The 22,500-nt window shown below is 34.8% G+C and overlaps 1 protein-coding gene across 7 annotated transcripts in view; it reads right to left on the bottom strand.

The window, feature by feature from the left end:
- The window catches only part of LOC125649532 (huntingtin-interacting protein 1-like), a 230,721-nt gene that overhangs the window by 68,783 nt on the left and 139,438 nt on the right, over positions 1-22,500 (bottom strand). For 4 of the 7 annotated variants that reach the window (XM_048877117.2, XM_056155226.1, XM_056155236.1 and 1 more), the window contains 4 exons: positions 15,977-16,114; positions 8,246-8,284; positions 5,254-5,496; positions 3,185-3,347 (listed from right to left, as the gene is read on the bottom strand). In XM_048877117.2, coding sequence (XP_048733074.1) covers positions 3,185-3,347; positions 5,254-5,496; positions 8,246-8,284; positions 15,977-16,114 — 583 coding nt within the window. The remainder of the gene's footprint in view (positions 1-3,184; positions 3,348-5,253; positions 5,497-8,245; positions 8,285-15,976; positions 16,115-22,500) is intronic. The other 3 variants (XM_056155229.1, XM_056155245.1, XM_056155233.1) reach the window with 2 other exon arrangements.

Raw genomic sequence — 22,500 nt, forward strand, 5'->3', positions numbered from 1 at the left:
AAAGAAAATGTGTGGAAGTAAAGGCGCAGACGATGGGTGGATCTCGATTGTTTCTGGAGTGGATTCGAGGACTTTAAAAGTACCTCGTAATTGTTTGATCAAATAACTAAAACTATTTAACTAGTGCAAGGTTTTTGTAACTATTCCTAACATGGTTGAATATATATTCAGGTTCATAAATTGAGCATATAATCTATTTTGAAATTTTGGGGGCAAAATCGATCGATGTACATAGCCCGATTCCGACGATGGCGCAGATCCGGTTTTAATTCAATAATATTGTTTGAAATAATCATGATTTATTAACTTTGAATAATTACCGGTTTCGTAAAAAGACAATTAATGGAACAATCCCCAACTATAATATTCAAATATTACAATTTGTATTAAACCTATAGATTAGAAAAATATTCAGATTTCATGCATGGAATGTGAAATCCCGGTTATTTGCAGAACATAAAAAGAAAAAATTCACATATCCCCCAGGCCTCGATCCAAAAAAAATTCTTAACTTCTATGCAGTATGTGATATACTAATTTACAATTCATTAATATTTATTGGATCGAGGCCTGGGGGTAATACTAATTTTTGGTGCATATTGTTGGAAATTATCAACTTTTACAAATCTGTGACGTCATATGCGACAATTTGGAATGAGAAAGCACGTAGTAAGCCAGTGGCGATTTAGGTGATAATCCATAATCCTATTATTTTATCTATAAAACCACTTTAACAGCATTATCTGTGTATTTACTCATCAATTAATGGACTATGGTGTATTGTGCGGCATACGGTTGCACCAATATTCAGAAGAAAGGGTGCCGATTTAATCATTTTAGTTCCTCAAAGGATGCAGCTCGGAGGATGGCATGGATCATACACAAGTTTGATGCTACAGATATTAGTCGGTTGTGTTCGGAACACTTTTCAAAACTTCAGCTAGACCGAGATCCTGAGAATTAGAAGGCGACTGGCTTTACAGGGGCAAAGATTCGACTTAAAAGTGATGCCTACCAGGCTTCTGTTTGTTCAAAGTCCCGGAGTTATGGGAGTTCAAAATGCCCTAACCCTGAGGGGCCTTCTTGAAACTACAATGGGCTGATGTGAGTGTTTCTTAATAATATGATGTTTATCTGTTTATTATATAGCGAGAATACTTAATTCCTGAAATAAAAAAACAACAACAAAACAATTACGCCATCAACAACAGATGAATGGAATGTTTGTGTTTCAAATAGTATAGGGGCATCCCTCATCGTATTTTAGCCTATAAACTGTAAACCTACAGCTGTACCGTTAAGACGTAGGTTATAGCTGGTGGGGATACCCCCTTGCAAGTCAGGCACGTATAACCAGGAGGTGGTAGGGCTGTCCCCGCTTTTTCAATCAGTATTTATTGGAATGACCCCCCCCCCTTTTTTAAAAAAAATAGTGGTAGTGATTGTAAGTTTGAAGACAAGAAGTGAAGACGTGTTCTAAAGGACGGTTGCTGAATCTCCCCCACCCCAGCATCGAAAACAAATTGAAGAAATAAGGATCCACTGCCCCCCCCCCCCCCCCCCCCCCTAATAGAGTAGAAATTCGAAGATTAGACAAAACAACATTAGTTTGATTATTATTAATATTGGCTACCCCCCCCCCCCCCCCCCTCCCTTTTGAAAATGAAGTTTTATATTTTACAACATTGCAGTATAAGATAATAACTTGTAACATGTCTGTAAAGTTTTGAATTAGAAGTGATGATCATAAAAGGAAAACTGAAAAGGGTTATATCTGTTTCATTTGTTACAAATTTAAACAAGTATCCCCCTATCTTTTGTATACAAACTATGGCGCTGCATAATATTTTCATTTTCAAGTCATACTACATCATTACATTATCGGTACCTACATGTAATCATATTTGTTGCTAAAAAAGCATTAAAAGACTTCACATTCATATTAAATACTTGTATTTTTAAAAAAAGAATTGTAAATATATATTTGCAGACTATGTGGAGATTCTGTGCATTAACTTAGTGGAACGCCATCTTCAGTTTCCATCATGTCCAGCAGCAGCTACTGCGGAAGATCTCGGGTGGAGTGACATCTGCAGAAACTGTGGTCTAGAGCTACCCCAGAGAGGTGTTTTGATAACAATAACAGCCAGTACCTACAGGCATTCTTTAGATTTTGAGGAAGCCCTGTATTCTAGAGTTTTGATAGCATTGACCTGTCCACAACTGCTATTTTCTCGTAATGCAATTGTTTTTAAAAAGACCCTTGGACTACGTTCATGATTTAAAGAAATATATATATCATATATTTGATAAGACATGTAAAAAGCTCTACCTAATTCGCATATTATTTTAAGCAATTGTTTTTTATTTTGATTTCGCCATGTTTACTTCGTTCGATAGACGCGTGGATTATAAGTAAAATATTCACATCAAGGCATAATTTTAAAAAATATATATAAATGAAGAACATGAGTAATCAATTGAATGACTTTAAATTATAAATAATGCAAATAAACAAAATGTTAACGTAATGTAGATGCGTGTACATGCATGTCAGTATGCACGGTATACAGTAGGCTATATCAATAAATTCCATTCATCGTTTTCTTGTTGAACAGTTTTAATGTAAAGGAATAATATCTAATAAAACAAATTCGTCATTGATGTAAAAATAAAAATATCTACCCGTACCACACTGGTATCAAACGAAGTTAAATAATAACAGGTTTCTTCACAATAAGCTGATCGGCGAGAGATGCGATTGTCGCATATGACGTCACGGTATCACGTGACCCGCTATCTCATTAGCAGAGATTTCGAAATCAGGAAGTCGATTTGAGTCGATTGAAATGTTAAATTAAACCTGAAATTTTGCTTTAAAAACTGGGAGATCATTTTTTATATGTATTGTGATAAAAGTTACTTCAGTTTCTAAATAATTCACTAACGTGGGACATGTCCTTTAATATATCAAAAAGTCCTGTAATTTTCAAAAAAAATTAATTATAAGAAAAATTTTCGTTACCTGCTTGGTACTACCTTAAGTGTGTACAAGTCAGATGTAGACTTCAGAGTCAAAATTTTACTCCAAAAACACCAACTTGTAGACGAGCATATACAATATACTTTACATCAAATGTTGAGTTTGAAATTCTTGTTTCTTTCAGCAGGTAGTACTAATTACCGATGAGGTCTCTATGGAGCTGACTGAGGTCTTCTTGGAGCCTCTTTTCTCCGGCCTGTTTGTCACTGTCCAGTTGACTGAGGCGACCCTGTAGATCTTCAATGTCTTTCTTCAGCTGAGCCTCCATGGCAGCCTTTTCTGATACAGCATCATCCAACTTACCCTTAAAATACAGAGAGGGGGTGTGCAAGTTATTTACTAGAACAAAGTTTATCAGCTGTTGCAATAATTTGTATCAATGTATGGAATTTGCTTGAAAGGTAGCTTTTAAAATTTAACCATGCAGTTACAAGCAAGGTTTGGTTGAGAATAAGCTTTCACTGAAACTTAGTACAGATTACTGTTAACTTCCATAATGAATTGTAACTTAATGTTGTTTGCTTAGCTACTTCAAATGTTTCGTTACTTTGGCCATTTCAACACAGTTGTAGAGCAGTTGCAAGTTCCCATAATCCAATCTTGTGTTTCTTTACAATTCAATAGATTTTTTTATCATATCTGCTCTTGTGATCTTTTTAATATAAATTTGAAAAAAGATTTTGTCTGACACTGAATGTAAATGCTGCGATATCACTAATGAATACATTTTATGAAACTCAAAAACATATTGCATATAAAAATGGTGAAAAAGATATGTTTGACACCTGCTGGAATCAATTATTTCAATGAATGTTCCCCCCCCCCCCCAATATACATGTACATTTAATATATTAGATAATGACTGTATGCATCTCCCTCTCTCTCCTTTCTTCTCTCTCTCTCTCAGAAAAAAATGTATTATTATACCTCAGTGTGAGAATTCTATACAACGCGTAATCTGATTGGTCTAGACGGTCACATGCAAGGGATAACAAAACTTCATATCTCCCTCTCAAACATCATATTTCCCTATCATATTTACCCCTTGGGCAGCCTCGTGCATTTTCCATAGATTTAACGTCAAGGTAGACGAAGTGTATTGTGACGTCACAATAAGTCCAAGTCATTCTACTTTCATAGTTCGTAAGGCACAAAATAAACGGGTCTCTGATACACAGTTGAATGCATGGTTTTAATTGATACAGAAACAAGCAAGTAAATCGGCATTCAAGGAGAATGGAAATACAAAAACTGGTTATCATATCACTGTATTTCGTTGTTTGTACCTTCTACCGTAATATGTTGACGGCACGGTGTTACCGTTAGGACGATCTCAGCTATATAGATGAGCGGACTCCAATTTCAAATGCACTTTTGAGTCTTGCTTTGTTTTGATATAATAAACAATTTATTGCATGAATGTTCGGGAGATATGAAGATTTATTCACCCAAGAAAAATCATATTCCCCTCGGGCGTTGCCCTCGGGGAATATGATTTTTCTTGGGTGAATAAATTTTCATATCTCCCTCACTATCATGCAATAAATGTATAATATACATATACCTTCGGTAGCTTATTATTTTGTACAAGTTTCTTTGCAGAATGTATATCTAATTATTATATACCCATCAATGTATCGTTCTTTAATACTGTGTATTTCACAGCGTGTGATCCGGTTTTCTGGATCACCACACTGTGGTTTTCTGGTTCCGTATCAGTATCCTCTAAAACTGATGCCGTCACAATGCAACAACGCAACGTTATTTGTGGAAAATATTGACCGCGTCACAAAACAAAACTGCGTACACAAAACATACTTTCATGGTATGTCTGTGGATTACATTTATTATCTTATAAATGTGGATTTAAAATACAGAAGAGGTATATAATAAATTTATTATTACTACAGTAACTTGATCCGAAGAGTTGGATCACGTCTTGTTGACGTTTCGCGTCTCGTGTGATCTATTATCCGCGCCTGTCAACTCGACGTGATCCGACTCTTCGGATCAAGTTACTGTAGTAATAATATATATTTATCACTAATTTACACAGTCATTTGAGCATAAAAATGAGATTTTTACAGAATTGTAAACTGACATTGAATATGAATTCTGCCACATTTTAAAAGTACATGTAGGAATGTAATGTAAATATTTATCTTCCAATCATCTTCTCTTTTTTTCATTTCTTAGATAAATAGATTTACCTTCAAGCTGTCAATCTCATTCTTCCTCTTCATTTCATTGGTTGTCATTTCGTCCTTGAGAGCAGCCAGCTGGCCTTGCACATTCCTTATCTCCAGTTGAAGAGCATCCTCTGTCTGTTGCTTTTCCTTCTCCAGAGCTTCCAGATTGACCTGGAGACTTTCACATTCCTCCTCAGAGGTCTGGAGTTGTGATATCAGGTTACCTTTAGTGTCCTCCAAGGTTTTCACCTGGTTCTCTAAATGCTGCATATAGAATAAATACATGTACAGTTAAACCTGTCTAATCCAATGTGTTGTGGGAAATAATACCAATGTCAGTGTAGACAGTGTGTCGGATAACTCAGTGTTGAATATTTTCTGTTACATTTAATGTCAAATGGCTTCAACTCGGTGTTGAATATTTTCTGTTACATTTAATGTCAAATGGCTTCAACTCGGTGTTGAATATTTTCTGTTACATTTGATATCAGATGGCTTAGGATCTCACATTCATGGTATATTATACAGTGTCTAATATTTTCTCCTCAGCTGACATATGTAAGTGATACAAAACGTGAAAAGGTGTTAAATTTTCTTCAATTTATACAATTCAGATATATCTATATGCCTTAATATGGAGTGGATTCTAATGTTTAGAAAACAAAGAATGAAACTTAAGGTTGTTGGGTTTGGTTGTTTGATTTTTATTGAATTAAATCTATTTAGTTTATTTATTCTACTAATTCCAGTATGCAAAAATGATTACACTGTCTTGAACAAACTATACTTTTAAATCACCTGACACCTGGTTACTTTTAAATCACCTGACACCTGGTTACTTTTAATGCAGTTTATGGTACACATACTAGGAGTTAAACAACCCTATTATTATGTCCCAGGTGAAACAAGAGGTACTGTGAGCAATGCTCACTAAGAATACCCCCCGCTTACCCCAATCTCCCAAAGGGTGTTGGTAATAGGTATAAACTACCTCTTTTCTGAGTGTAAAAAACAAATGGCATGACAAACCGAACCATATTGCTACTTCGATGTCCAGTGCGTGTGACCTTTGACCTTTTGACCCCAAAATCGATAGGGAACATCTTCATCCCATGGGTAGTCCATATGTATGATATGGTGACTGTAGGTGGAAAGGATAACGCTTTAGAGCCCGGAAACCATATTGCTACTTCAATGTCCAGTGTGCTTGACCTTTTGACCCCAAAATCGATAGGGAACATCTTCATCCCATGGGTAGTCCATATATATGATATGGTCACGGTAGGTGGAAAGGATAATGCTTTAGAGCCCGGAAACCATTGCGTCTACAGATGGACGGACGGATGGACAGACAGACAGATGGACAACCCGATTCCAGTATACCCCCCCCCCCCCCCCCACAACTTGTTGCGGGGGGTATAATTACAATGCAATCAGCAGGTTGTGTTGACCAAGCCAAAATTCGGAATATAAAGTGGTCAGATTGTACAGTATGTGTTTTATTGTATAAACATTATGCAGAAATTTTTGGTAATAAAAATATTAGATCGGAATTCATGTACCAGATTGGACAGAGGGATTGTTTACACTACATACCGAGTAGTCAATTCATCATACAGAATCGATTAAATTTTAAAATTACATACACAAGAGTATCAAAAAGCCCTGTACTTTTATCAAAATGCATATAAATATTCACACAAATATCTGACATACAACAAGAGTACCACCAACGGTACATAATACGCCCGTGAAAAGCTAATATAGGGTGTTTTTCTTACACCATGATTTGTACAACTTAATTGCTTTCAAGTAGTATCAGCAATCATCAGGTTGTGACATACTTTCTTTGCATCAAAAAAACAGACAAATCATGTACTCTCTATGTAATATTCTCACTTGGCATAAGATGCATGTGTACCAAGTTTAATGGTCCTTGCCCCAATGAATCGGTCTGCATCCTGCTACTACAATCTTGACCTTTGACCTTATGAAAAAATATGCATCCTCCATTTGGCATAAAGTGTACGTGTACAAAGTTTGACAGTCCTAGCCCCAACAGTTCGGTTTGTTTAATGCCTACAAGGTTTTCCTACTAAGTGACACTGTGACCTTTACCTTTGACCTTGAAAGATAATATGCATCTTCCTCTCATCATGGTGATTAAATGTACCAGGTTGCTTATGGTTTGGTTTGTATCCTGACTTAAGGTTTTCCAACTAATAAATACTGTGACCTTGACCTTTGACCTTGAAAAACAATAGGCATCTTCCTCTCATCATGGTGATCAAATGTACCAAGTTGCAACATCCTGGAGCTTACGGTTGAGTTTGTATCCTGCTTACAAGGTTTTCCTTTTAAGTAATACTACGACCTTGACCTTTGACTTCTGACCTTGAAAAACAATAGGCATCTTCCTCTCAACATGGTGATCAAATGTATCATGTTGCAATATTCTGGAGCTTACGGTTGGTTTTTTAGCCTGCCTACAAGGTTTTCTTACTAAGTAATACTATGACCTTGACCTTTGACTTCTGACCTTGAAAAACACTAGGCATCTTCCTCTCATTATGGTGATCAAATACACCAAGTTTCAATATCCTGGAGCTTATGGTTGGGTTTGTATCCTGCCCACAAGGGTTTCCTACTAGGTTTTCCTACTAAGTGACACTAAGACTTGACCTTTGACCTTGAAAAACAATAGGCATCTTTCTCTCATCATGGTGATAAAATGTACCAAGTTGTAAAATCCTGGAGCTTACGGTTCGGTTTGTATCCTGCCCTCAAGATCCGGACAGACAGACGGACGACGCCATATCATAATACGGCTTCGACAGGCATATAAAAATGAATAATAAACATTGCCCAAGGTAAGAGTTGTACATTTACATACTTGTCAGGTTATTCATTTCAAAATCAAACCAGAGAGTGAAATACAATGTAAAACTATACTGACATAAAACAGTGAATCAGGAATCATCCACTTATCTGTTTTCTTGCTTGCAGAGCTTACCTGAATATGAAGTTCATCACACGAAAATGCTGATGGGTTCTGTGAAAAACATAGCACCATCAATATTTTTCTAATATTTCTTAATTTATACATAGGTACCTTGCCATGCCATACTCACATATCTGGTGTTTTTACTACCATGCACATGAAGCATTCATTTTACATTAAGCATGCTGTATAATGCACTCTTACCTCACGGTTGTATATAGATCACAGTAATGAAGGACACATTGTACTTTCCGTTTATGAGAGAGAATACATTAATTTCAACTGATTTTTGGATAGAGCTGGATATCGTTAAGAACAAATTGGTACAAGGCAATATCAGTATTTTGGAAATGAGAAATTATTTTTTAACAAGACCTCCGCAATGCAGAGCCCCTCCCTTGCAATACGAGTGTCTACAAGCCTTTTCTATGAAGTCCAGAAGTGACCGTGACCATTTGACCCCAAAATCAATAGGGATCTTCCTCTCTTGATAACAAAGCTACATGTGAAGTATTAAAGAAATGGAACCAAAACGTGTCCTGTAAAGTGTCTACAAGCTTTTTCTATGAAGTACGATCTATACGTTCCATAGAGACCTTTACCTTTTGAGTCCAATCAATATCTGGTTAAACCTTGTTATCTCGAATTCGATGGGACTGAGAAAAAACTTAAAAATATCTGAGGATTCCAGATATCGAGGGTAAAATATTTAAAGAATAAGTGGTTGGGACTTCTGAATCTATATCAATGGTATTCGAGATATCAGTGTTCCAGATACCGAAGTTTAACTATAGTTCTCTCTTGAAAACAAAGCTATACCGTATATACTCGCCTAGAAGTCGGTCCGCCTAGAAGTCGGTTGTATTTTTTAAGGTTATTTTGTAGGAATTTGCCATTGACCCGCTTTTAAGTCGGTACACATTTTTGTCAGAATCGGTTGACATTTCAAGTCAATGCTCTAGTGTTTTTACCTAAGTTTCAAAAAATATTTTGAGAAATTAATAATTATGAGGTGCTCAATATCCAACCCATATCTGTTTGGGGTTTAAACGCAACCCTTGATCTATTATTGGCAATGCTCACTTGTTTACCTAAGCAATTATGGTCTCCTAATTACCACTACCTGACACCGTGATTACTAAGAGGCACGCACCTCGTGAAAACTGTTATTGTGGGATTCCGGTATAATTCATTGTATCAACAATTCAGTTTTTAAGAGTAAAAAATGATGATCTAAATTATCTGTTAACAATATTCAATCTTTTATGAAATATATTTCAGCCGGTATACATATGAATATTTCAATATTAAATCGGGTTCACAATTCAATTTTACCGATAAACGATAGATTAGTAAATTGAATAAAAGAAGTAGTTACCGGTATGTAAATAATTTTCAAAATAAATAATATACACTTAACTAGATAAAATTATGAAAATATGTAAATACTTGTACTTTATACATAATTTTAAAATACATAAACAATACGATATGTTTAGATATTTGTGAACAATAATCATCTGTGTGGTAGTCCATGATAATCGTCGGAGTTGTTTAAAAACACTACATTACGCCACCCAGAAAAATACCAATCTTCTTAGGACACGCCTATAAGTCGGACATAGAGTTTTGGACCAAAAATGGACTCCCAAAAATCTGACTTATAGGCGAGTATATACGGTACCTGTCATATATGAAATTAATGGAGCAAAAAATTTGGCTTGTAGAATGTCTATAAGCTTTTTGTATGATATCCCATAGTGACCTTGACTTTTGATCTCAAAATCAATAGGGTTCTTCCTCTCCTGATAACAGAGCTAGATGTGAAGTATAAAATCAATGGAGGAAAGAATGTGGCCTATGGAGTGTCTACAAGCTCAGTTTTACACACTCATACAATCACATACTCACCCACATAACAACGGGCCCATTACTATATCCCCTCAATGAATTGTGAGGGGATATCAATATTGTTATTGACACAGTTTATACTCGCCTATAGGTTGGTTCGCCTATACATGTAAGTCAGTTATATATTTTAAGGTTGTTTTGGAGGGATTTGTCATTGACTGGCTTATAAGTCAGTCTAACTTTTTGCAAGAATTGGTTGACAATTTCAAATCAATGCTCTAATGTTTTTACCTGTGTTTTAAATAACATTTTGAGAAATGCACCAATATTTAATATATTTCCCAACAAATCAATTTCATATCAATATACTCTTATGTATTTACCTGTGTTCCAATAATATTTTGGGATATGACATCTATATCTAACTTTTTATTCTCAACAAATTAAACAGGGCCACATCATTCATCTGAGTCACCATAGCCCATATTTAAAGATTTTCCCTATTTATTCCCATGTAAAACTTTGATCCCCTATTGTGGCCCCAAACTACCCCTAGGGGTCATGATTTGAACAAGAGGCCCATGGGCCACATCGCTCACCTGAGTCACCTAATGGCCCATATCTGAAGACTTTCCATATATATTTGCATGTAAAACCTTAGTCCCTATTGTGGCCCCAACCTACCCCTGGAGGCTATGATTTTTACAACCTTGAATCTGCACTATGTCAGAAAGCTTTCATGTAAATGTCAACTTCTTTGGCCCAATGGTTCTTGAGAAGAAGATTTTTAAAGATTTTTCCTATACATTTCTATGTAAAACTTTTATCCTTTATTGTGGCCCAATCATACCCTCGTAAATATCAGCTTTTCTGGCTCAGTGGTTCTTGAGAAGATTTTTAAAGATTTCCCCTATACATTTGTATGTAAAACTTTGATCCCTTATTGTGGCCCAATCATACCCCCGTAAATTTCAGCTTTTCTGGCCCAGAGGTTCTTGAGAAGAAGATTTTTAAATGACCCCACCCTATTTTTGTGATTATCTCCTCTTTGAAAGGGACATAGCCCTTCATTTGAACAAACTTGAAAGCCCTTCACCCAAGGATGCTTTTGGCCAAGTTTGGTTGAAATTGAAATTGGCCCAGTGGTTCTGAAGAAGATGTCGAAAATGTAAAAAGTTTACAGACGGAGAGACGACAGACAACAGGCGATCAGAAAAGCTCACTTGAGCTTTCAGTTCAGGTGAGCTAACAAACTTGAATCTGCATGCACTATGTCAGGAAGCTTTCATGTAAATTTCAGCTCCTCTGGCCCAGTGGTTCTTGAGAAGGAGATTTTTAAATGACCACACCTTATTTTTGCATTTTTGTAATTATCTCCCCTTTGAAGGGGGCATGGCTTTTAATTTGAACAAACTTGAAAGCCCTTCACCCAAGGATGCTTTAACTGTGCCAAATTTGGTTGAAATTGCCCAATGGTTCTGGAGAAAAAGATGAAATTGTGAAAAGTTTACAACGCCGCCGCCAGACAACAGACAAATTTTGATCAGAAAAGCTCACTGGACCCTTCGGCTCAGGTGAGCTAAAAAACTAAGGTATTTATTCTCATATAATTCATTCGAAACATGATGGAAATCAGGCCTATTTAGCGCCGATTTGTTAATTAAAGCTCATCAGACTAATCAATATTTGCAGATATCATAACAATTTTACCACAATAATTCAGTGTTTTTGTAAATATTGAGAGTTAAATTCAATTCCTTCAAATAAAATGCTATAACAGTACATGTGAAAACTGTATCAATTCATGTGCATGCATGTCTGATTACAATACAGTGAAACTTCTCCTAACCAGCCCCTTAGAAAACCGGTTCTCTCTGAATATCAGCTGATTTTCAAAGTCTTACAAAACTGGCCACCCCTGAAAATCGGACATCGACCACTTTTTAAAGTACATTTGTTAACAAACATGTGTAATTTACCCTTATAATACCAGCCACTTTTTGAAGAGGAGAAAATTTTGGCCAGAGGGTGATCAAGTGGCCAGGTGTGCAAATGGACTGACAAACCAGCCAGTTGGGAAATTATTGACTGGAAGTGTGAAAAACACTAGTGGCCTCTATAATTTCTATTGTTTCCCTGTGCTGTCAAGGGAGTTAAGTGACACTTGGCTACTTCAAGTGAACCTTCCAAATTCTATACAAAATGTAAAAAAACAGTTCGGAACATATTGAATGAATACAGTATCAAACGCCATATTGTTGCACCATATACTATCGTATGAATATAGGCGGTGGTTAATAAAGAACAAACCCATGACTGTTAATGATAATTAATAAAAGATGAATTAATTTTTTTGGTTTCCATGGACTTAAAATTTCTAAGAAATATTCAAATTACAATTTCATATTTACTACTGTGACTTTTCAAATCAGAACAAATTTGTTGATGATATAAGTGATGAATGTAAACCGAGTTTTCATATGTAAGAGGAGTTAAATCCAATAATAGGCCTCTGTGATTTCTTTATCCTGTTATAGATTTTCAGTTTAGAATTAGATGATTTGAGTGAGAATATTTCTTGTAATAATTACCTGTAAGTACAAGCGGACTAATTTGATCTCCACCGATAATTGATCATAGATCACCAGAACAAAGTGAACAGTACCTACTTTGTGAAAATTGAGATAAAATGTCTCTAAATGCCTAATTCTTGGTAAACGGCCTGCCACCCCTCTAAAACAGCCGTTTTTGGGGTCCGAGAGCCGGATGGTTTAGAGAAGTTTTACTGTAACTATATACCGTTTCAGTCTGATAATTTAACTTTTTAAATGGCATAATAGGTCGGTGTCTTTTTGATGTAGCATAGACCATTGGCATTTGGCATAGACCTGACCAAACTTCGACGAAAAAATAACACATATATCGAGAAAAAATAGTTATTAACAAACTTTGTTTTTTTTTTATTCAACTTCATACTCCATTTCCAATTCTACATTTAATCTATTGATATTGTCCTCATACTTTAACTGCGGAATCATATACATGCCGTTTGTTCGACCTTCACCTCAAAATTATTTTTGCTAAGTCGAACGTATATTATTTTGTTTTGACATTCTTGCAATACTTGAATATTTGGGAAATAAAGAAAAAATAGGATAACTCTAGTTATATTGTTGAGGAAAATTTTAGTTTAAAAGTCGATCCCAATAAAATTCATCAATGCTGATAAAAAAAAGCATCGACATTTTAAAAAAGACAAACGAATCGTATGTTGAAAAATCAATATATGCACCCAGGGGTGCATGAGCTGAGTTGCATGGGATACATTGTAAAGCCAGGAATGATGTGGCATATTTATAATTGTGAAGAACTAATTTCAGTTTTAAACTTTTCGAGTTACTGTCCAGAAACCATATGTCTGAAGTTTTCAATCTATTTTCGGTCACTGTGACCTTGAACTTTGACCTTTTTTCTCCAAAATCAATAGGGGCCTTGCTTTGCTGGTATCCAACAATATATCCAAGTTTCATTTGATTCAAATTAAAAATTTTCGAGTTATCCTCCAGAAACCAAATTTTTTTGGAATTTTAAATCTATTTTCGGTCACTGTGACCTTGACCTTTAACCTATTTTCTCCAAAATCAATAGGGGTCTTCCTTACCTGGTACATAACAATATCTTTAAGTATCATTTGATTCGGATTTAAACTTTCTGAGTTATCATCCGGAAACCAAATATTTCTGAAATTTTCATTCTATATTCGGTCACTGTGACCTTGACCTTTGACCTTTTTTTCTCCAAAATCAATAGGGGTCTTCCTTACCTGGTACCCAACAATATATCAAAGTTTCATTTAATTTGGATTTAAACTTTCTGAGTTATCATCCGGAAACCAAATTTTTCTGAAATTTTCATTCTATTTTCGGTCACTGTGACCTTGACCTTTGACCATTTTCCTCCAAAATCAATAGGGGTCTTCCTTACCTGGTACCCAACAATATATCAAAGTTTCATTTGATTGGATCGTAAACTTTTCAAGTTATCATCCGGAAACCAATTGTTGACGCCCAACCGCCCACCCGCCCAACCAAACCAATAGCTGAGTTCAACTTCGTTGCAACTCGGCTAAAAATTTGTCTAGAGCACTAGTCATAATCTTCAAACCGCTTAGACGCTTAAGTTGTATACTCTAAAATTAACGGAGGGAAATCCAGGTCACAAAAATAGATTTTGACGATTGTTAGGGAAAATATCTATTTTAAGTGCATATCATAATTATTCCTTTGTTTCTTAGAATTTGGCATAGACAATTCGGGATATCTTATTTGCACATGGCATGACCTCATTTGGCATAGCTGCGGTCTATCGGTCTACCGTTAAATTCACAAGACTGCCGTTTCATAATCATCTAGAGGAAATATGAATTAGGGAAGTAATGGAAATATGTCTCGCATATCCTTGATTAAAATTATTCAAATGCCTGCATCAATTCAATTGAAATGTTTTAAAATATTACTATGTATATCTTGTTAACTTACTGGTATATTATTTTGTATAAGAGTCGTCATGTACATGTTACAAATTTATGTGCTTATCTATTGGACTTAATGTGGTTTTCAAAATCAAAGAATTACACAATGTACAGCAACAGTAACATCTGCATCCATTTGTAAAAGATAGTTTCCATGGTAACGTGATGGTTGAACAATCCCAAATATATCTTAAATTTTTAGTAACTAGGATATACCTAAACATTCACCATGGTAAATATAGAAATATAGACATTTTCTGAATGGGGGCCAAAAATGGCCCATATCATATATAGTCCCTTACATTGTAGTTATATATCAAGAATTCAATTGTAATATATTGGCATGTTCAAAATTACCCTCACTCATGTGCACACACTGAATTTTGATTGTGCAATATTCAAATGTCTGTAACTGATTCGTTTCATTATGAAATGGAGTGAAAGTTATAATTTATGTATGTATTGAGACAATTAATTCACAGATTGCCACGGTCAAAATTACTAGTATCATAAAAAATTATACCACTTGCTAAATGTGGGAATGTTTAGGGAACAACTGTAACAGTCCCTGTTACAATTAGCACTAGTTAAGGTCTTCCGTTTTCAACAAAAGCCCTTACAGTGATTTTTCGGCATATTATTAACATTTTCCCCCCATTTTTCAGTCGGCAGGATTTCTCAGAGTTGGTTCAATGGATTTTTATGAAATTCTTGGAGATAATAAGATATTAAAAATTCTCCAAAGGAATTTTTTATTTTTTTTTTTCAAAATTCACTTCTGGTCAGCAAATATCGCCGATTTTCTGGTATTTAAAGGAGATTTTGTCCATGAGTTTTCTCAGAATTGGTAGCATATCAACACACTAAATTTTTGTAGTTAATAGACCTTGAGTAGTAGATGTGTGGAATGGGGTTAAGCATGTCAGCCATCACTTCTGGTCGTGAACAAAGAAACGTCAAATTCTAAATTAAATCTATGCTTCTAATAAATACAAAAAATTTTGGGTGTCAGAAAATGTTAGACTTATCGGAAGTTAAAACACCAACTTCCGGTTTTTAGATAAAAACTTCATAATATTGGTCTCTTTTTTTTGCCCCCATATATCTCGCTTATGATATGATTTTTACATATATTATTGACACTATCTATCTCTAGAATATGGCCGATTTTCAGTTTTTAAAATGTACGCAAGTTTTCTGAGAAACAGTAGCAGTATACACACCATATCTATAGTGGTTAATACACTTTGAGTAGTAGATGTGCTGTCAGGTGACCTGGGTTACATACCTCTTGTTTATTCAAAAGCTCAGTATTTAGCACACTGGTCTCAGTGAGTTACGAGGTGACCTGGGTTACATACCTCTTGTTTATTCAAAAGCTCAGTGTTCTGAGCAGTGGCCTCTGCAAGTTGTGAAGTAACCTTATCAGCACTCTGTTGCAGACTGTCTTGTATGACTTTCCTCTCATTTTCAAGTCGATCCATCTGAGATTTAGACACCTATTGCAGAAACATGCATAGAAAGGAAATCATGCTGGTTACTGATGTAAAAGTTAGTTAAGGACACATATATGACATTTCTGACATTTTCTCTAAAATTATTTTTTCATCTCCTTGATATGAAGAGTTCTTGTTTGATTTCCGAAATAGGTAGTAGTATTAGCATACTTTGTATATTAATTGGCATGGTAGTTTGGTGGTTGGATCACCTATCTAGTAATAAAAGGTCTCGGGTTCGATATCAGATTGTTCCAAAGATTTTTTTTTCTATGTCCATTTATACAACTTACTGTAATCTATCAAAATCTGCTAACTCTAAAACAGACAAGGTAATATACCCCAATTTTTTTTGTAGAAATGAGATAGAATGCAACTGAATTGTACGTGAAATATGTCACAAAAAAAATAATATATTATTGAGAAATGTCACAAATGTCCTTATAAGGGAATGGTCAGATGCATATTATATTCAACACTTAACTACTGCTAGCTTTAATTACACAGCACTATCATCAATGACAAACACAATGAAGAAATGTTTATCTAAGAACTGATTTCAAATTGTCAAAATAAGGATAAGGGATTTTCAATTGCATTCAATTCATGGCAAAATGTTTTAAATGAAACTTTGGTTTCATTTAAACAACTATTTAAATGCTTTATTTGCAATCACATCATACTGCTTTTGACAAATATTGTGATTTTTATGCACCCGTAATCAAGAGATTCAGGGTTGTAAAGTTTTCAGTCTGTCTTTCTGTCAGTAAAAACTGTAACCTTGGTCATAACGTTTGAACACTTAATGCTAGGGCTTTCATATTTCACATGTGTTTTCCTTGTGACAAATCTTTTGGTACAAATTTTTTTGACCTCATGGCCTTCACCAGGGATTGACATTAACGGTTGTCCGATTGCCCAAGGCAAGTGAAAACCCTGAGTTCCGATAAGTGAAAATCAATACATACTTGCTTGAGGTGAAAATCATGTGTCTTTCAGATACGACCTTAAAAACGGAGGTCCTCTGTTGAATCAGGTATTGGCACGCTAAAGAACCCTCATTGCTTTGGTCTAGCTGCAGATCTGTAACTCACTGGTAAAATATTGGGACAGACCAGAGAGCTACAGATCCACTAAAAACCTGCAATTTAAAATCTGTGCACGGTTGAGTCCTTATATAGCTGAATTCTTGGATTGCCTTCTCAAATATTTGATATCAAAACTCACAGCTTCAAATTGGTTCATTTGTTGACATAGCCATGTTAGGTAGCTAATCAAATTGAACCCCGTTCAATTTTGCCAATAAACTCCAAAACACTTGCTTTGATCTTGAACCTTTGATATTGTTTCATATAAGAGGTGAAGTCCATAAGCTATAATAAAATCTTACTTGATTAGTAAATATTCAAAATTAATTTAAAAACCTACTTTTGTTTTCGATAAACTACCCTGAAATAGCAAAAAAAAAAAAAAAAATGAGAGTAAAGTGGTGGACATGCTTTGATGGATTTAAGCCAGTCTTTTATTTTTCAAATGACAACTTCAGATAATACAATATGAAGTAAATTTGTTGTTTATCGATGAATAATTTTGATCTTACAGAAGAAATAAGTTTTGGTAATTGTTGAAGAAATCAAATATGCCTGATCATTTCTTCAATCCGTGATTTTAGTCTTGAATCAGCCTTATGGGAATTTCCAAAATGAGGCAATATCACAGATGGTTAGGTCTACAACCAATTGCACATTTTCGGGCCTTTCCAGCAAGCCGAAAAACAATTGTAGAAGTTGCGATTGGTTTACAACATGATCTGCATAAAATTGTTCAGTGTTAGTTATACACTAATGATAGTTTAATTTGACTAGGCCCATATTTATCATGTTATGAAGATTGATTATATTACTTATATACATCTCATTCAACGAAGGACACCCCCTTCCTGAGACCAACGATCTGACACATCGATAAATTTTCAAATATGATATTCATAATTTTGATGTTCCTACTTTTTTCTATGATTATAGAAGTCACTGTTATGAATTTTTGTAATAATTTATTAACAGTTACTGATATGTACAAACACATGGATAAACACAAAAAAGTCTTTATTTTGGTTGATCATGTTTTGTGATGACACAGATATTGAAACTAAGTAATTAGTTAAAAACCGTCCGATAAGTCAGATATGGAATGGTACAGGACTGTTCTGGGAAGTTTGCACCTTATAACTTTTAAGTTCAAACAGGGCAATGTCCAAGAAATCAGGCCATTGTTTACAATATAGCAGCTTATCTGTTTTTGATGAGAAAATACTATGTGTTACATAATTTCGCCCTTAAATTGTTGCACTGGATCATTTATACCATTTACCATTATAAAGGCATTTGTAATAATGAGTTTCAAATTTTGAAATTATGCACAACTGTTCATTTTGCCTTTGGTCAACTATTCGGAATGACGGCCGGATTACCATTGCATATTTAAAATCATTATCTAATTTTCAATACAGAGAAAGATCATTTATGTCACATAAGGAACATTTAATTTGGAGCTCCAAGTGACTTCCTTATAATCAAGTTTTATTTACTGTATATAAAAACTTAAATTAAGATTTAATGATTATTAATTGCTGACTTGGGTCCTACGCTATTGTGGTCATTGACCATAGCCCAATAGGCATACCCCCTAGCGAAAAATGGGTTGGCCAATGTCCAGGCATTTGAAAGAGTGAGTGCTTAAGATTAGAGGGGCACCCCATGGGATGCTTTTGATGGTACCCTTTGTGAGGTCCCCCAACCAGAACCAATCAAATGCCCTAATTAGTCCTTTCAAAAAATAACAACTGGTTGTGGCCAATCATTTCATTTCTAGGGGTACTTGCCTTTAGGTCTGCATGACCACAATAGCGTACTTTTGAAAAAATTGCTCGAGGCAAGGTCCACAATATTCCCTCAGACACAAGATTTTGTTGGAATTTTTTTTTTAAGAATGTGAGTGTATTTATTCATATGTGCAATGTAGTTTTAGTTTAGTATCTATGATTTATTATTCGCTAAACATGTGTGAGAGGTTATCCAGATTATCATGTCTTCTATCTCTTGTTATACCTTCACAACATAATAAATCATGGTTATTGCCCAAACTGGCTTTTCTTATTGCCTACCAGAAGGTTCAGCATACATTCCAGATGTTAGAAATTAATATCAATAAATATGACATAGCTAATGCATGAAATTATTCAAAAATTGTTCTTAAAACATTTTTGTTATGCAATCCTTTATCTTATTAGGCTTTTATATAGGAGAAAGTTTATACTTGTAGTGAAAAGGTTACCTGTAGATGTCCAATAAGTTGACAATTGCTGTCCATTATTTTTAAGAATGGACAGATACTGTTCGTTCTTAAAAATAATGGACAGTAATTGTCAACTTATTGGACAGTGCCAGGTAAACTCAATAACTTATTAGACGTGTACAGGTAGGCTGAAAATAAGAGAAAGACAATACGTTTGTGAAAGAGATACAAATTTAATTTTAAATTCCTTACAAGTAAGAATCAACACAGATATCGGAAAAATCACTGAAACACTTAAAACGATATTTCCCCTTAGTAGAATTCTCTGCTTCAACTTTAAGATTCACAATTTTAAAAATTCCATTGGCCATTATAATATCGGATCAAAACTTTTTGAAAGACATATTTCCATACTGTATTTGAATTTCGCTGGATTCAGAGGAACATTCCAAAACTTCTTCACAACACTTGTTCATGTTTTCTTAATTAGCATATCCTAATTCCGAATTATTATTTTTGCTTTCATGAATAATTTCATTTCACGAGATGGGCGTACTGAGTTTTTTATGCTGGCGTTAATTATTTCCTCATCCAAATACTTGAAAACACAATGCTTTTCAAATCAAAATTTGGCTCCATAACTTTCCCACCTTCCATATCCAGAATATAACACTCATTAAGATAGTATTCGCAGTACTTTCATTAAAATACCTGAATTTTGATTCTGCAATGAAAATGCATGCTCTCCCTATCAGAGGAAGACATGTTGATATGGCTCAGTACTATAGAGTGAGTGAATATAAAACCTGCAGTACAAGACTACTTACCTGACACTGTCCAATAAGTGAACAAAAGAAACAGAATTCTACACAAGACTGGTTATATTGTCAGACTATTAAAAAATAGCTTTATTCATAATTATCATTGTCAATGGATTTACCTGAGACTGTCCATTCTTAGAACAAAAGATGCAATGTTTTAAGTAGGATAAATTAAGCCTCAAACTGTCCATTCTGTGAGAGAAAGAACTGATCTCGGCCCTATGGGCCTCGATCAGTTCTTTCCCTCACAGAATGGACAGTTTTTGGCTTATATCCTTTACTTAAATTCATTTGAATTAAAGATATTCATTCCATTCCTGTGCACAACAATTCAAACATGCATTAAACAAGAGGCCCACAGGCCTTATCAGTCACCTGATTATTAGTTAAAAGTATCACTTGACTATAGTGTCATGGGCTATGAAATCCTGTTCTGCATATCTATGCTAAATTTTAATATTTAGCAACAGTATAAAACAAGATGTATTAAAACTTAAATGAACTCGAAAGGCTTTGATGAAACTAGGCTTTACATAATATAATATATGTAACATTAACACAATATGACCAATTTGAACCTGTCCTAGAGTCAAAACCTTAAGGTTACAAAATTCATAATTTTGGTACATCCGTTCCTGCTTTTCCTAAATATGCAGTTAGCTTTTATATCATAAAAGCAAACATAGAAAGGTCTTTCAAATGATGAATACAATAGTCACTATAATAATTTTGGCCCCACCCTGGAACCAAAACCCTTACCCCCTGGGATCATGAAAATTACAATTTTGGTAAAGGTCAACCTTACTCCTTCTAAATGTCTATTTAGTTTCAATTTAATATCAATAGCATTAAAGATGATATTACTTTAATGTTTTACATATATATACAATATAATACAAACTTTTGAAAAATATTTCAAAAATTGGTAAATTTTGGCCCCAGGGAACAGAGTTTTGTGATTTACAATTTATGTCCCCCCCCCCCCCCCCCCCCTGTACAAAAGATGCTTCACGAAATAATAAGGTCTTACCATAAAAATCTATATACAAATATGAAAGACCTAACACATAGTTCAAAATATATTTTTAAAAATTCTTCCTATATATCAGCATATAACACACTTGGATGTACTCTATGTCAGGATCGAAGCTTTCATGTAAATTTCCAATTTTCTAATTTTTAATTTTTAAAGATTTTCTGTATATATACAGTGTACTTGTATGTAAAACTTTCATCCCCTATTGTGGCCCCAGCCTAAACTTGGGGGTCATGATTTTTAAAAACTTTAATCTGCTCTATATTAGGAAGCGTTCATGCAAATTTGAACTTTTCTGGCCAAGTGGTTCTTGAAAAGAAGATTTTAAAAGATTTCCCTCATTTATTCCCATGTACAACTTTGATCCCCTACGCCTGGAGGCCATTATTCTAACAAATTTCAATCTCATGATGTCATAGAGCTGTCATATAAATTTAAACTTTCTTGGCCTAGTGCTCCTAGAGAGGCTTTTCCCTATATATATCTGTATGTAAAACTTCGATCCCCTATTGTGGCGCCACACTATCCCCGGGGACCATGATTTTTACAAACTTGAATCTGCACTATGTCAGGAAGCTTTCATGTAAATGCAAAATTTTCTGGCCAAGTGATTTTTGAGAAGAAGATTTTCCCTATATATTTGTATGTAAAACTTTCATCCCTTATTGTAGCCCCACCCTAACCCAGGGTCCTTGATGTTAACAAACTTGAATCTGCACTATATCAGAAAGCTTTCAAGTAAATGTAAACTTCTCTGGCCCAATGGTTCTTGAGAAGAATATGTTTAAAGATTTTCTCTATATATTTATTTGTATGTAGAACTTGGTCCACTGTTGTGGCCCCATGGAGGGGAAGACTGATTTTAGCAAACTTAAATCTGCACTACGTCAGGAAGCTTTCGGGTATATGTAAACTTTTCTGGTCCAGTGGTTCTTGAGAAGAAGAGTTTAAAGATTTTCCCTTTTTATTAATATGTAAAACTTTGATCCCCTACTGTGGTCCCCATCCTATCCTCGGGGGCCATGATTTCAACAAACTTGAATCTGCACTATGTCAGGAAGCTTTCATGTAGATTTGTACTTCCCTGGCCCAGTGATTCTTGACAAGAATATTTTACCTATAAATTTGCATGTAAAACTTTGACCCCCTATTGTGGCCCCAACCTACCCCCGGGGGTCATGGTTTCAACAAACTAAAATCTGAACTATGTCAGGAAGCTTTCAGATAAATTCCAGCTT

Source organism: Ostrea edulis, chromosome 1 (genome assembly GCF_947568905.1).
Source record: "Ostrea edulis chromosome 1, xbOstEdul1.1, whole genome shotgun sequence".
NCBI classification, from domain to species: domain Eukaryota; kingdom Metazoa; phylum Mollusca; class Bivalvia; order Ostreida; family Ostreidae; genus Ostrea; species Ostrea edulis.